The sequence below is a fragment of the Carassius auratus genome, chromosome 15, assembly GCF_003368295.1.
Source record: "Carassius auratus strain Wakin chromosome 15, ASM336829v1, whole genome shotgun sequence".
In the NCBI taxonomy this organism is placed as follows: Eukaryota; Metazoa; Chordata; class Actinopteri; order Cypriniformes; family Cyprinidae; genus Carassius; species Carassius auratus.
In genome coordinates, this window is record NC_039257.1 from 6,699,996 (window position 1) to 6,716,741 (window position 16,746).

Here is a 16,746-nt window from a genome sequence, read left to right on the forward strand (position 1 = left end):
ATGTTTGTTTTAGCGTTTGTTTTAGTTTTTCTTTATACAGAATAAGACATACCCATGTTGTGTTAACAGTTTTTTCTTAGAAGCTCCTTAATATAGACACAAGACTGAAAAGGTTTGCCGAGGAAACTACAGACATGCACATTTTTGGCTGCTTACCAGATTTGGCTCTTTACACAGCAGATGACTCACTGAACTGGAAATCTGATTCAGTGAAATCTGAATTAATTTACTTCTTCAATGTATTCTTTTGTTCTGCCAAATCAGATTCAGTCCTCCTTATGACCAAGATTTTTCAGTAAATGCTTCCATATGGCAAACTATCCCTATAAGACTAGCACCTCCCAACAACATAAAATGATATTATCAGACTGTTTTGCATGGATTTTACACAATCTTTCCACTACCATGTTGAGACAGTACCTTTTTGAACTTTGCAAAGACTGCTTTTAAAGACCTCAGAGGAACGGTACCTTTTTGTTGGCCGTTCCATGAAACAATTATGCCTTCAAGTCCTCATCCCAACAGAGAGAGTGATTCCAAGAACTCTATAGTTGACTGCTGAAATGGGACTCTTGACTGAATGTCTGTGCCCTTAATTCTTTCACATCCAGATCTGCCACTGTTTAGCAAGAAAGTTAAAGGGGAGTGCATTTGTCACAGACACAATCTAAGCTTCTTATTTCCCTCCTTTAAAATCTGTTTTGCCTAGTTGAGATACCTTCACCCAATCCCTCCGTTTCCCTCCTGGCTTTCAGTTCATTGGACATTGCGGATTAACCTACTAGCTCAGACAGATTGGAAAGACTTGCTGTTCTCCAAACTGTAAGTGTAATTGTATGTCTTTCAGAGCCACCAAACGTGAATGTTTGCAGGATCTTATGTGTTTGTCTTTGGGGATTTAAAACAGGGTTGTAGCATGTATTACATCAAACTTAAAATGAACTAAATCAGCCTCTCTTTGATGTTTGAGACAATATTTGGCAAGATGCCTCAGATAAGCAAGAAAAACTGGATGTAATGGATCCTCAGCAAATGTTGTTGATGCTTACATTCGTTGTGTATGCTTAACAGTGTGAATGTTTGCGTGTAAAAAAGTAGAAAAATTATTTGTATTGTCACCTGAGGGACGTTGCAAAAACTTCAAATTACCATGAACTGCAGATCTCAACTTGACATCTGTAAGGTAGGTCACACTTTCTCCATCTCTCTCTTTAGGTACGCAATAAGCAAAATTGAAAACTGTGTTTATTTAGTTATATTTTTTAAGGTTATTGACTAACACATTATATGTCGGATTTTTATTTGTAAAGGTATTATTTGTACCTGTACAAGCGGCTTGGATATTGTGTTTGTAGTTCCTCTCTGCTCTGTAGAGGGCTCTGTTTCTCCCTAAAACATTTCCAGAGAACATCTTTCTCAATAAAACAAAAAAGAAAATAGAAATAAAGAACACAGCTTTGACAGCGAATTAGTGATGATAGATGGAATAACTTTGAGAATACCTGAAAAATGTTAAGAGGAGGTTAATAATAATAATAATAAGACGAATGATCTTTGACGTTGTTCTCCTGAGTGTCATCAAACAGATTAAACGTCCCGTCTCCTTCGGTCCGTGTGTGCCTTCATCACATTTCCTGCTCTCCTTCTGATCCCTCTGTCCCGTCTTTCCAACCCCTTATTGGCTAAACGGAGACTGGAACACTCACAACAATATGTCAGAGATTAGCAAAATTTCCAGCCGTCTTGTTTTCTGCTCGGATTATGACACTGAAGTATTTAGATATGCGCGTGATTTAGCAACATCCGTTAACGTTGCTCATTTCATTTGGCCTTAAAATATTACACGTTTAAGAAAAAGATAGCACATACTTTTTAAACAAAACATTGCATAAAAAAGGGTGAATTAATCAAACTATCACTTCTCTCTTTCGTAATTCTATTAGGACAGCTGTATGAATGTATTTGGTAATGACCAAAAATCACCTTAGGATCAGTTAAAAAAATATTTTCAGGGGATATCACATACCACTTTATTATAGATTTTCATGTTAAAATACCTTTTTTGCTAATTACACCTAATTGCAACTTACACTGGACAATCAGGGCACATCTTGACACCTTAAAAATCATAACTATAATAATTATAACCATAATTATCAAAATAGTTGTTGTTTAGGCTGCAAACTGTATTGCAGTATTGCACTTTAGTAGTACTTTCTATGACCTGCTTTCTCTTTGTTCCAAAATGCAAATCTTGCATTATTATCTTATATTATTTGTTTTGTGTGTGTGTGTGTGTGTGTGTGTTTGTGTGTGGTTGTGTGTGGTTTTTGGTTGTTTGTATGTTTGCCCTAAGGTGATGGCTTTTATTCAAGTAAACAAAGGCATTTTAATAATCTCTACTGACAACTTGCAGTATTTTAATCGTTCAAAACCAATGAATGTCAGTTGTGTTTTAGTTTATGGCGTTCAATTTTCAAATAGTAATAGGTTTTGTGTCCATCGATAATCTTAGCTGTGTTATTTCTGGATCGCAGATCACTCAGAAGAACAGACGGGTAATGTACTTATCTTTTCCTGTTGTTTTAACCCTTATTGGTTACATTGTTACATTATGTACAGCTTAAAAGTCCATGTGGAAATCAGTTGTTCATATTTATCTCTAAAATCTTGTTTACAATTAGGGACTCAACTGTGTGCGTAATTCACTTATTCACCATGGCACTTTGAAGATGAATTGACAAACAAGGAGCCTATATTTTAACTGTTTTTAGTCTATTTGTTACAGCTAGCCTCCCAAACAACATCATTGTTTGAATTGTTTGAAATTAATTGAGAATATACATTACCAGTCAAAATTCTGGACACACTTTACTAGATTCATGGGATATCTTATCATCTTAAAAACATTTTGATCTGAAGTCATGCTTACATGCTTGAAATTAGTTTTGTAATCATGTGTTAGTTGTTTACATATTTTTCCCACACACACACACACATGCTCGCACATATATATAAATGTAAAAATACATATATATATATGATTTAATAATAATTGTGTGTGTGTGAGTTGGACTGGTTAATAAAGGAAAAGTGTCTATGATTTCTTATCATTTAAAAAAATTATATCTGTAGTCATGCTTATACAGTATGCTTGAAATTAGATTTGTAATTAGTTATTAGGCTAGTTGTTTACATATAAATCACACAAACATTTATAAATCACACACACACACACACACACACACACACACACACACACACACACACACACACACACACACACATATATATATATATATATATATATATATATATATATATATATATAAATACATACACACACACACACACACACACACATGCACCGAATGAGTATATATACAGTGTGTGTGTGTGTGTGACAGAGAGAGAGAGATAGAGAGATTAAGGGTAGGCAACAAGTGTTAAAAATAAAACCCATTCAATACATACTGATTTGTATGGAATTTTGTGTTTTTTATTATAATTATTTAATTTAATATAAGTTTAACATTAATCGTTAGTATGCAATACAAATTTATTGATATTAAAGAATCATAGGTGTGTCCAGCTTTTTGATTAGCATGTATATAAGGATATTAGCAATTCTTTTAAACTAATAGGCAGTTGCTCTTAAACCTGATGTCAATTTAAGATCCTATGGGTAAGTCGAATATCTTAGTGGGATTTTGTGAATGTAGGTCAGTCCTCATTTAACACAAATAAAAAGTATGTGGATGTGCTTTAAACGAGGGCTTGCACTCTCCATTCATGCCTTTTGTGTTTTCTATGAACAGATGTTTAGTAGCAGGGGTCATAATTATACCATTGAGCTTAATTCTATGTGACTACATGTGAAGTGCCTTAGGGTGGCTCCTAAAAAGCAAGTTAAAGACTCTTTGGTAAAAGAAAAAGTGGAGGAAGACTGAGTGAGAGAGAGAAAGTGAGCGATCAGGGGTGAGGGGGGTGTGTCTTGAGCGCCAAGCTCCCAGGGACGGTGTTGGTCACCACCCTAACACAGACCCCCACAGAACTGCTCAACCGCAGCACGGTAGGGTTGCACTGTGCATGGTGTTTGTGGCTCTGTGTGTGATAATGAAGCGATTTTGGGTTGCAAGTCTTTGCTTGTGTGTGTCTGTACGCGCCTGCATGTGTAACAGGAGGCATTTTGATGTTTCTGTGTATGCCACTGAGTCTTTGTCAACAGTTTTATGTTTTTAAAGTTGTACTTTAACAGATATTTTCAGTTTGTTAAAATGTGAAAGTCTAGTTCTGCTATAGTGGAGGTTTTAAAGAACCCTGACCTCTGGCAGCTCATTTTAGAGTCTAATGATGCTTTAATGGGACTGGAAGTGTTTTATCTCAATATCTATTGATTATAAGACTGTTTCGTATTAACTTTATTTCATTTGGCATTTATGTGCATGTCAGAGGTGTAATAATGAAGATAGTTTAGAAATAGATAAACACATTTGGCATGAGATCCCGGTCACCGAACAAACTCAACAAATACAGCTGCACTGATCTTGACCTCGCTATTATCTGTGATTATGGGAAAAAAATTCAGCCGAGGTGTCCGAGATGCTAAGTATTAGGAGAGCTGATTTAGTGTGTGTGAAAGACAGAAGATTTGTGGGTTGATTTAGTGTGCGCAAAGATAAAAGAACAGAAAGTAGAAAGAGATAGAGCTATAAATAATAAAAATCAGGCAGTTTGCCAATCAGATAATCTTTTTCCAGAAAAACATCTTAGATAAAACTTGTAATTCAATGTCTTTTATCTTGTCTTCTTGTCACGCTTGGATGAGTAGGATATGTGGTGGCAGCTGTAAATCATAAAAAAAAATTCAGTTAACATTTACAAATGATTGATAATATGGCATGATAATTTAACTCTTTATTGTCCATATTTTTAAAAGAACTTTTTCAGTCATTCCCCATAAAATGTGCCTCTGCGTAATTTTTGAGTAATGTTTGACAAATCAACTTTTACATACAAATTAACTGTATTGATAAGTTGCCATGCTGGATATGTGCAAACATTTAACATTTCGCTTTTTGTCTGATTTTAATAGTGTGGAACACTTTCCACCTTCTCCACAGCCATAATAAAATCATTAATAGTTTTTTGCTTTTTATAAATGTGTTTTAAAGGAACAAATGATTCACTTTGAATAAATAATAAACATTTTTGGCGGTAAAAAAATCCCCTGATGGAAACTAAATGAAATGTATTAACTGTTATAGTGTGAGGAAAAGGCAAGCAGGTGGGGAAAAAAAATTATTTCCCTCTCAATTATTCCTGACATTATTATGATCATTAAGTTGTGATGAACTGTAGTTGCTTAATAACTTCTTACCCACATGCATCACTGCCCATCAATTTCAACTAGTAATTACAAACAGGTTTCACAAAATGATAGGCAGAATGTAAGGCTGTTGCTGGAAGCAACTTACCCTCCGGCTAATTTTGGATGCAGAATTACACTTTAAAACACAGTATAATAAATTATTGGTAATGTTTAACAGTGCATTGATCAATCAACAAGTGTTAAACCTGTTTGATCGTTAATTTCAGTCCTGAAATACAAATAAAATAGTTGCCTTTCATGCCTTACATGTGTTTGTTTAACATGTCGTAATATTTGGAATTACTTAACTCCAACTGTTAAATGCAATGTACCATAAATGTATATAAGATCTTTTTGAATAAGGTTAAAGGCTGTGCAAAGTGTACGTTTTGTAATCTAATGCATCTGTGTGTAACATTGGGTACATTCTCTTATTGTAAGTTAAGTAAAAACAGTGTCAAGGAAAATGAGAATAAATAACTGTCTTGGCAGCTCCCAAAGACTTAATGTTGCTGTGGCATGTACAGAGTTCACTTGGCGTTTTACAGCTTTAACCCCATGTTGTAAGGGCATATTTAATGAAAATCTCCAGATATCTTTCGAAACAACATATGGTTTTTCTGACAAAGGTGATGTGTCATTTCTTAAGAACACTTTGTATGAGAATGACAGGGGTAAATCCATCCTAAATTCCCTCCAGCGCCATCTGAAATTCCCCTCTCTTTCTTTGTTCTGCAGCTGGCTCTGAGCGGTGTTTTCCCACCCCAGCTTGTTAAAACGCAAAGGTTAAGGCCTGGTCACACTCTCCTTGCCCTCTCCATCCCAGCCCGCTCCGTTCCAAACCCGGCCCTTCTTCTCCAGGCTCTCTGTCCCCTCATGGGCACGATATCAGCAAGTGCAAGAGGACCACCGTCTCAACCCTAACAGCAGTCCTCACCATGGAGATGAAGCAATCAGAGATGATGAATCGAGAGGATGGGGGAGAGCATGAGAAGGAACAGGAGTCACAAGAAAACGGAAGGCTTGTTGCGGACAGCGTTGCGGAGAAGGGTCAGAAATCCTGCTCTGGACCTGGGCAGGTCTCCAACGGTTATCCCAGCACATCCCCACAAAGCCCCAGGGATGGTGCGGGTGCTGGGACGGGGGGTAGCACCCCTGGAGCATTCAGGACTCTGGTGGTCCAGCAGACCAGCTTGGATCCACCTAGGGAGACCTGGAGCAAAAAGATGGACTTCTTGCTGTCGGTGATCGGGTATGCGGTGGACCTGGGCAATGTGTGGCGCTTTCCCTACATCTGCTACCAAAACGGAGGGGGTAAGGTCAAACGTGTGGGGCAATAGTGATACTAAAGCTGGAGGCAACTCTGAGACAAGTGTTATGCACTTAAACAAATATTGTATAGCATTCCATTAAAATAAATATTTCCATCTTTGAGACAACATCAACTACGTGATGTTTGCTTAAAAAGAATTAATAGACAATGGGTAATTCTGCTGTTGTCTCCTTTCTTTGTGAGCGATCCAGCTTGCCTCGTCAGTACAAACAGGCTTTAGTCTCCTTTCATTGAATTTCAAGTAATAAAATCTTTGTAATTTCCTGTTTCACCATGCAAAGGGAGTGCATGAGAGATAGAGCGGGCAGGGAGACTCTCGCCGCAACCAATACCATTAATTGTGGCTCTCATGGGTGGGACTTGCTCATATTGTTTAATAATCTGGCTCGCTGCTGCTCAATCAACAGCTATCTAGCATTCACGTCAAAAGGATATATGTAAAGCTTTAATCAGGAACCCGGGGGCTTGTCTGAACAGGAACTTTTGTGTATGTTTAGCGTCTTTTCTGTAAGTACAATAGTGCTTTCAGGATGCGTTAAGACCACTGCAATGGAACCATGAAGTTCAACTGCACTTCCTGTCTAAATCCTTGTGTTTAAATTAGGTGCCTTTCTTCTGCCGTACCTGCTGATGGCTGTGTTTGGTGGCGTGCCGCTGTTTTACATGGAACTGGCTCTGGGCCAGTTTCACCGCAGCGGGTGTATTTCCATCTGGAAACACATTTGCCCCATCTTCAAGGGTAAGACCGGTCTGCATCACAAAACTCAGACTTCTGAAACCAAGAACCCGGGTTAAGGGTCAGACAGATAACGGCAGACTGACATGTGCTGTGCTGATAGTACACTCTCCCTTGACTTTCCTCTAAACTTCTTACTGATTCCATTCTCTCTTTGCTGATAACCAAGACTCTGTTATGGAAATTGTCACATTTACCTGGTAAAATGCCAGTTGCTTAAGCAACTTGATTTTATGTAAATGAAACTTTGTCCTAAATGTCACCTACTGCCCCAACGTAAAAGGTGCTAGAAACATTTGCATGATCATGTTCTTTTGCAGGTATAGGCTTTGCTATCTGCATCATTGCACTCTACATTGCCTTCTACTACAATACCATAATGGCCTGGGCTCTCTACTACCTCCTGTCCTCCTTTCGTGCCACACTGCCCTGGACCACCTGCACCAACCAGTGGAACACTCCCAACTGCACCCAATACCTGTCCACCGACTTGAATGTCTCCTGGACCGACAACTCCATCTCTCCAGCTGAAGAGTTCTATGTGTGAGTGCAAGTCCAGGTTAAAAGGGATAGAGATAAAAACTTTGCCTTCACTAGGCTTCTTGAACTATCGAGATTTAGAGATAATGTGTTTTTCTCTCTCAAAAGATGCATGGGGGTCTGGGTCTGTGTATCCCCTGCTTTAGGAGAGATTTAGAGGATTCATTTAGTTGATTGCTCCCACTTTTTATTTGTGCTGCCAGTATTTCCTGTTTTCTATATACATTTTAATCCTTTTTGGGGGGCCAGTTCTTGCTATTAACAAAGCATTAACTGTGACTTTTGCCTCAAACTCATAATTTGCTGCTTATTAATAGTTAGTAAGGTAGTTGTTAAGGGTAAGCTCTGGGTAGAATTAGGAATGCAGAATATGGTCATGCAGAATATGTGCTTTATAAGCACTAATAAACAGCCAATTTGTTAATAATGAGCATGCTAATAAGCAACTAGTTAACAGTGATAATTGGACCCTATACTAAATTGTTACCCTTTTTTTGTATTAATCTGTGACACCTTTATCTCCCAGTAATTGTTTCTTCAGTCCTTTATGTTTGTCTTCTTTATGAACCAACTTCTCTCATGTCCTTAGACGGCAGGTCCTGCAGGTTCATCTGTCCCCTGGTCTTCATCAGTTGGGCTGGGTGAGCTGGCAACTAGCCCTCTGTCTGTTGTTCATCTTCACTGTTGTGTACTTCAGCATCTGGAAAGGGGTCAAGACCTCCGGCAAGGTATAATATACAGGAAACCTCAAAGAAAAAGAACTGCCAATTTTGAGTTAAAACTGTTTTTCAGCAGCTTCTTCATGACTCTCTCTGGCAGGTAGTGTGGGTGACAGCAACCTTTCCGTACCTGGTGCTGCTGATCCTGTTGATAAGAGGGGCCACCCTGCCGGGAGCATGGAGAGGAGTGGTCTTCTACCTGAAACCTGATTGGAGCAAACTTTTAACCACTACAGTAAGTGGCAACTAAATCAACAATTCTGAATACTAAGATCTTGCACAATCCATGTTGGTTGCTGTCCCTCTTCCCCTATAACACATATTTCCTGCCATCTGTCAGTTATGATATGGATGAGTGAAAATCTTTACAGACAAATCACTCCATCTGTGTTTTTTCAGGTTTGGCTTGATGCAGCTGCACAGATCTTCTTCTCTCTGGGTCCAGGCTTTGGTGTTCTCCTGGCCTTTGCCAGCTACAATCCCTTTCATAACAACTGCTACAAGTACACCTGGCTCACATTTATACTGCTGTCATTTTCTATTATCTGCACTATGTTTTGTTATCACACACTTGAACTTAAAATGTGAACTTTAGTCACATTTTATTCCCTGCCTCTTTTTGCATGCGTTTCTATAAAGGTTTGACGTTGGCCTAATACCAAGTATTACAGTTTTGCGCATAACTCTTCCAGCATTGTTCAGGCCATAGCCAAAATAATACCATGAATCAATAGATTTGTTGAGAAAAGGAGAGCTATTACTTCTCTTAGCAACCTTATTTATGATAAAACAAGTGTGAAAAAAATTAAATTAAATTAAATTAAATCTGAGAACCAGAATATGATAGATGTGCTGTAAGAAACCACCTAGGAACTTTTCTCAAAACCGTAGCAATTCCTGAAATCCCCCACAACACTTTTTCTCAATCGCCAGCTTTCTAAAAAAACAGTTTTTATTTTCTGTTATCCCTTTTGTATCGCTCCTTAGTACAGCTATTTATCTTTTTACTATTTTTCCTTTTGCTCAAATCTTTATATCTCTCTTTGAATTGCAGAGATGCTTTAATCACAAGCTCAGTGAACTGTTTGACCAGTTTCCTGTCAGGCTTTGTGATCTTCACTGTGCTGGGCTACATGGCAGAGATGCGCCAACAACGTGTGGAGAACGTAGCTAAAGATGCTGGTAAGCACCGCATTTCATTTCTACCTAATTTCTTTATTCTTGCTTTATGGCACCTTTTCCATTCAAATAAGTGCATGTTAAAGTATTCTGAATATCAGGTAATATCAATTGCAAATCATTGCATTGAAACTACAGCGTGCTATGGCTGTTTACACTAAAATGACATCTGATTTACCTGTTCTAATTGAATGGATGTGTTCTAAGGTCCCAGTCTGCTCTTCATCATCTATGCTGAGGCTATAGCCAATATGCCGGCTGCTACATTCTTCGCCATCATATTCTTCCTCATGATAATTATGCTGGGGCTGGATAGCACGGTCAGTCTTTCTTGCTTTCTTGAAATACCAGCCAATCAATTCTCTCTTAATGAATTAGATTTTTCCCTCTGTTTACTCAGCTTATTGTTTCTGAATTTAGTCAAATGTATTGTCAACAATGTTTCATTACATTAGGTCTTCAGCGTGCATAGTTAACCCATTCCTGGTGCTATGTTGATCACAAACACAATCTACCCTAGTAAAAAAGTATACATTTATTTAATATTTAGCACAGTTCAAATCTAATCGATATATCATGCGGGACTTACTGATATACACATTTTAATCATCTATATTTGGAGTACTACTTGTGCACATTAGATACTACTTAATATTAAGCCTAATGTGTGTTCTAATGTCACTATTTATGATTGTGTGATCTTTGAATAATATTGTCTATGAATGCAAGATATTGAAAGTGTACCTAAAGTATACTTGCAGTAGTTTTACATTAGCACAATCAAATATACTAACGTATATCTTTAGTTGGACTTCAGCACTACTTTCGCACAACTAAACGGCATTAATTACAAAATGAGTTTTTCCAGTTTAGCAGACATAAGTATACCAAAAGTACATTTGCACGGTATTTTTATGAAGTACATAAACATGTAAATGTATTTGTAGTATACTAGCATGAAATAAATGTATTTGACATACATTTTAGTATATTTATTTTTTACTAGGCAAGTGATGTCAGGAATGGCGTAATTCAGTATGCTAATGATATAACTCTATATGTAGTCTATTTCTGTTTGATTATAATGTAAACATCCACTCAGTGCTGTATTTACCTTAAGGATCATTATTTGAAGTTCAATGGGTCCCTGACCTACTTTTCTATCATCCCTTGTGCACTATAGTTTGCAGGTCTGGAAGGGGTAATTACAGCCATGTTGGACGAGTTCCCCCACCTGTTGGCCAGGAGGAGGGAATGGTTTGTGCTCGGCCTAGTGTGTGTCTGTTATTTGGGCGCCCTCTCCACTCTTACCTACGTAAGTCTTACAGCACAGCTAACAGAAATGTAGTTTTGCTTTGGGGGATTTTCCTTCAGTTCTAATAGGCTTTAAATACTGTCCAGAGACCAAATTTGGAATTTTATCAAAATAACAGGCCATTCTCCAAAGTGTGCACATTAATTATTCCTTTTAATCCTGAGGCAATGTGTTTGCAGGGAGGTGCGTTTGTTGTTAAACTATTCGAGGAGTATGCCACAGGCCCTGCTGTTATCACCGTGGTCTTCCTCGAGGTCATCGCTGTTTCCTGGTTCTATGGTATGTATTGGATTGCAGCTTAATCATTCAAAATATAACTTTAATTAGTTTTGACGGTGCTTCTGGTCTGAATACATGCTGGTTTGATGAACCAAACAAACTCATATGTAGTTTCGTAATGAATTGTCTAGACAAGACGGTGCCTTCAAGGCTTTTGGGCTGGAGCCGGAAAATGTATGCTTTTGATATGTCCAGTTTTGTTCCTCAACTCCCACAAAACTTACAAATAAAAACATTAAACATATAACCATGACTGTTGATCTTCTTAGCATTTATATATATATATATATATATATATATATATATATATATATATATATATATATATATATATATATATATTTATTTTGGACTGTGCATCCTTTAACCTAATTCCTGAGAGTCTTTGAAGATGTCATTTTTAGTCACTACTGCAGGGAGAGAAGTCATAACTGTTTCGCTACTTCTGTCACTTTATACTCTGCTGTTGTCCATCTGTTCTTTCATATGCAATTACCGTCTATAAGTCCCAATATTTTATCATGTCCCTCAAAAGTTTCGTAATCCAATATGCTGCTTCAGGTGATGTGCACTAAGTCTGTTTGTAAAATGCGTGCAGGGACGACACGTTTCTGCAACGATGTGCAGCTGATGCTTGGCTTTGCTCCTGGGGTGTTTTGGAGGGTCTGCTGGGTAGCCATCTGTCCCTGCTTCCTATTGGTCAGTCTATTACATTACATTCATGCTTTTGGTATTTCCCAGAACAACTTACATTGCATTCAAAGTACGTTTTATCAGTTCATGCATTCCCTTCATACCCATGATTTGATATGCTATGCTGTCCTGAGTTACAGAAACCCAGTTCAGAAAGTGCATTTACATGCAAATATGCCCAAATATGCCAAATGCCCAAGAATGAAAATTCTGTCATCATTTTCTCATGTATGACTTTCTTTTGAGGAACAGGTTTTGAACAACATGAGGTTGGGCTAAACTATTCCTTTAACCTCTCATTTACGATGTTATGTTTTCTCATTATTTCATGTCTGTAGTTCATTATTGGGAGTTTCCTGGCATTCCCTCCCGAGGTCAAGCTGTTTGATTACTTGTACCCTTTCTGGACCACAGTTCTCGGCTACTGTATTGGAGTCTCCTCCTTCATCTGTGTGCCTTCTTACATGGTCTACCATCTAATCACCACCAAAGGGACCTTCAAACAGGTGAGCCTAGACAGACGAAAACATCAAAACACATATATTACTGTATCTCGTCAGGTCTAATAAGTGAGCCAGATATAATAACGACACCTAAACACATTACAGCAGCACGAATGCAATTATGCTGCAACATATCAGCTTGATAACGTTGTAAATTTTCTCTGTTTGAGACGTGAAGATAGACATCAAAGGGCGTCAAGGTACATGGCTGTCATTCACTCTATACATCCATGAGTGTGTGTGCTTTAGTCACAGGATGTGTGTTTGACAGATGATGATATATGACACAAGGTTAGCCTTTGTTGATTCTGTTATGTAACGACCAGTGCCTTTACCATGTCAGGTTTAGGGTGAGTGATTATGTGCCTCGTAGAGAAGAGTTTTAGCTCACAGCTGTTCTGTATTTATCTGACAAGAGTTAATCTCCAATACATTTTTTATAGTTGAGCTTAAATGCTTTCACAGTTCTCAACTCTCTCAATGCTTACCCTGTAGCGTCTGCTAAAGGGCATTACCCCTGAGGCTCCGGGGTCCAGCGGCCCTCAGAGAGACACAATTGTCATCACCAACGCCGTGTGATACATTTCCTCTTCTGCTGGACATGTAGCACAAACGCAGGGGACCCGTGTCTCCTGTAAGGGCCTCAGCTGACCTCCCTTCACACCTCACCCCAGAGGAGTCTGCTACCTGTATTGTGTGACGGTGAGGCCAGGCCTCCGAATACATAGTTTTATTCATATTCTAGCCGTCCATGTGTGACCACTGTCAGCGCTCATATGAGTTACTGACTGCTGTAGCAAGTTCTTGAGTTTGTGTTTTGTCCTTCCGTTGTTAATTTTAGATCTCCATGAACATTTATATATATATATATATATATACATATATATCTGAAGGATCATGTTACATTATTACATCTCACCAACTCCAAACTTTTGAATATCTGTTTAGTGAAGTCTGGGATAAGAACTGGAATGAAGTGAGTTTACTCTATGAAAATCGTACATTTCTAAAGATATATTTCTTTTTTCTAAAATAGTAACTAAATACATAAAGATTGTTATATTGTGGTTTTGTGACCAATTTCAGGTATATTTTACATGTACACTCATTTAAATAAGGCCAAAAATTATTTTGTTTGTTTATTGTTATTATAGAAATTTGTAAGTATGACTTCAAAGAAGCTGTTTGTGGTTTAGGGACTGAATCCATCACTAATTGTGAATATATTTTCTTATTTTCTTTCTTTTTTGTTAAAATCTAAAATCTTTTTTTTTTTACATTTCAGATGTGGAAATTAGGAATGTAACAGAATGTTTTTTATGAGACAAACAAAGGCCCATTTTTTTATGTTTTTTGCACAGGTGTGTATGTGTGTGTGGGTGGATGTGTGTGTGTGTCTATGTGTGCATCTTTGACACCCATATATGTAACAGATATTAAGTGTTTAGCCTACTTTTGGAGGATATGTACCAATTGTTAGGCATATATGTATTTATTTGTGGGACATTTGTGGCATTTCATTCTCATAATGCTTATTTTGTTTATTTGCAACTGGAACTCTTTGTCTGCCTACCCAGTTACCATTTACGTGTAGCATTTACAAGAATGGGACCAAATATTCAGGACTGGGGGGACCAAATGTAAAGGTCTAAGAAAAAAAACAATATTGGTCAGTGACTAGCATGTTCCTCAATGTGGGCTTTGGCAATTAATTTTTTTACATATTTCTTTATGTGAGTTACACTAAGTAGCAGAAACCAAATACTAATGTGCTTGTTACAAATGCTTCAGCCTTGATCCTCAAGTCTTTTTTCCTGAAAAAAAGGTGTGACTGGACATCTAAGTATGTGCATGTGTACTTTGTGAGTCTTGCTGTCTGTGTGGTCCGGCGTTCTGTGCTGACTCGTTGAATTCGTAGAGTGGGCAAATGTAAGGATGTCGATCTCTCATGACATGTGTGAGCTGTACATTGAGGTAGAGAAGTAATAAGCCATGGTCAGTTCAGTTAGTGTGTGTGTATGTGTGTGTGCATGCCGTAGACGTGAGTCTATATTGTGGATCTGTGTGTGTTGTGTGTGTGTGTGTGTGCGCGTGTGGGTGTGTGTGTGTGTGCGCTTCAGTCCAGTGTTGACCTTTCCTCTTCTTTCTCAGCAGAATTTACTATTCTGTCTATCAAAGTATTGAAAATCTATTGTACTTTATAAAGTCTAAATTTGATCTATGTATGTCTCCGAGACTGTTAAGAGAAAATATGTATAGGACAATACATATATGAATTATTATAGATAAAATAAAGGTATATGTATTAATAATGGATGTGTGTCTTTATTGTGTTTATGCTACAAAATATGGATCTCTCTGTTCCTGGATGATTTCAGCGGGCTATTTTAACTTTTAAAGTGATAAATTAAACATTTAAGTTCAATAAATCATAAATATACACTATTCAGAAATTAATTATTTGGATTTTATTTTTAAGCAAGTATGCATTTAAATTTTTCAAAAGTGAGAGTAAAGACATTTTACTTTGTTCAGCAAAGAATCCTGAAAAATATATAACCATTTTTTACATTTAAAAAAAAAAAAGTATGAAGTAGCACAGATCTGATAATAATAAAAAATGTTTTTTGATTTGTAATGGAGCAGGTGACAGCATGAAGACTGATGCTGAAAATTCAGCTTTGCCATCACAGAAATAAATGACGTTAAAATATATTAAAATGGAAATCACTTAATTTAAATTGTAATAATATTTCACAATATTAGTGTTTTCACTGTATTTTTGGTCAAATAAATGCAGCCCTGGTGAGTATAAGAGACCTATCAAAATCATAAAAAAATATATTACCCACCCCACACATGTATATGATGATTATGAGTAAGCATAACATATAAAAACAATTACTTGCATACATTTTTTTAAACTGAATTTGATTATAATTGAATCACGTCTAACTCTCCCTTGAGCTGATTCATATGTATTCCCTCTCTCCTGTCTTTAGAAAACCCATTTATTGCCCCCTCCTCCCAGAGAGTCTGTTATCAGGTGGGTTTGAGTGTAGATAAATGAGGTCTTGCTCACAGATTGCACACATACAAACACACTGGTCCACAGAGGAGTCAGAGCTTCTCCTCATTGTATTATCATGAGCTCTCAGTCACGTTCCTCCTCACTCTTTTCCCCAGAGGAGAAGCTTTCCACACAGTGAACTACAAGATGATTTTCTGGCTTTACAGATCCATTATTAAACCATTGGAAATAATCCAGCTGCATTTATGTCTTAAATTATATATTTCTTTTTCACATTTGGGTTCAAATAAAGTAATAGGCTCCATTTGGTCAGCATAATTTGTATTGTAATTACATACTTGGTTTAATATTAAAATATATAATAAATCATAAACACAAATATTTCTGAGATATACTTTGTATATACTGTTTTCAGAGAAAACAAAAACAAAATTCAGCAAGGACACATTAAATCTTGGTTTTATTAACAATAAACCATAAATTACATTCTCTTAATATGTAAGTTCAGCCATACAAGTGTTCTCTGATTATACAATGGTGGTGATAACTATTATATAATTCATGGTGAATTAAATTGCATTGAGAACCTTGAACAATACTGGGCATTAATATATGATTCAAATTTCTGTTCTCGGTACATTGAGAGTCACATGCATCTCAAATTCTGGTTTTGCAGCAAGAGCCATGTGACAAGCAGTAATGTTGAGTTTCTGTCATCAAGAATTAATCTATATAGTCCACTGCATGTAAACGCTGGGCCTCTGAACCCAGAGACTGAACAAACACTCCTCTGCTCTCACACAAGCTGAACTCAGATACATATAGTGTTGAGTTACAGCTCTCACACGGTGTGAACTGCAATGCAAGGTCCCTTCAGGATTTTGTTTACTCAAAAATGTTAACAGTAATCAAGTTGTACAACCATACCATGTACATACCATATTTTTTTTAAAGAATCTATATATGAATATGTCTAAAGCTCAGTAACAAATTCTTGAGAATTCTTACAAAAAATAAATGGAGAGAGAAAAAATACAGAGTAATGAG

At 37.1% G+C, this 16,746-nt stretch overlaps 1 protein-coding gene across 4 annotated transcripts; it reads left to right on the forward strand.

The window, feature by feature from the left end:
* The first annotated feature begins 711 nt into the window (after positions 1–711).
* Positions 712–14,984, forward strand: LOC113114836 (sodium-dependent serotonin transporter). 4 transcript variants are annotated; one of them, XM_026281899.1, is made up of 14 exons: positions 712–822; positions 6,110–6,685; positions 7,309–7,443; positions 7,761–7,983; positions 8,570–8,708; positions 8,800–8,934; positions 9,099–9,202; positions 9,754–9,881; positions 10,086–10,198; positions 11,062–11,193; positions 11,373–11,472; positions 12,071–12,171; positions 12,504–12,671; positions 13,164–14,984. In XM_026281899.1, the coding sequence occupies exons 2-14, from the start codon at positions 6,310–6,312 to the stop codon at positions 13,245–13,247; spliced, it is 1,938 nt and encodes a 645-aa protein (XP_026137684.1). In that variant the 5' UTR covers positions 712–822; positions 6,110–6,309; the 3' UTR covers positions 13,248–14,984. The 4 variants fall into 4 exon arrangements, with proteins under 4 accessions (XP_026137684.1, XP_026137685.1, XP_026137683.1 ...); XM_026281900.1 differs by lacking the exon at positions 712–822 and adding an exon at positions 1,093–1,183; XM_026281898.1 differs by lacking the exon at positions 712–822 and adding an exon at positions 3,977–4,072.
* Positions 14,985–16,746: the final 1,762 nt, after the last annotated feature.

Excerpts from the sequence above, each read along its gene's own strand:
- LOC113114836 (XM_026281899.1), top strand. The coding sequence starts at position 6,310 with ATGGAGATGAAGCAATCAGAGATGATGAATCGAGAGGATGGGGGAGAG. Across the intron at positions 9,203-9,753 it reads TTTCATAACAACTGCTACAA|AGATGCTTTAATCACAAGCT; the intron begins GTACACCTGGCT and ends TTTGAATTGCAG. Across the intron at positions 11,473-12,070 it reads CGCTGTTTCCTGGTTCTATG|GGACGACACGTTTCTGCAAC; the intron begins GTATGTATTGGA and ends AAATGCGTGCAG.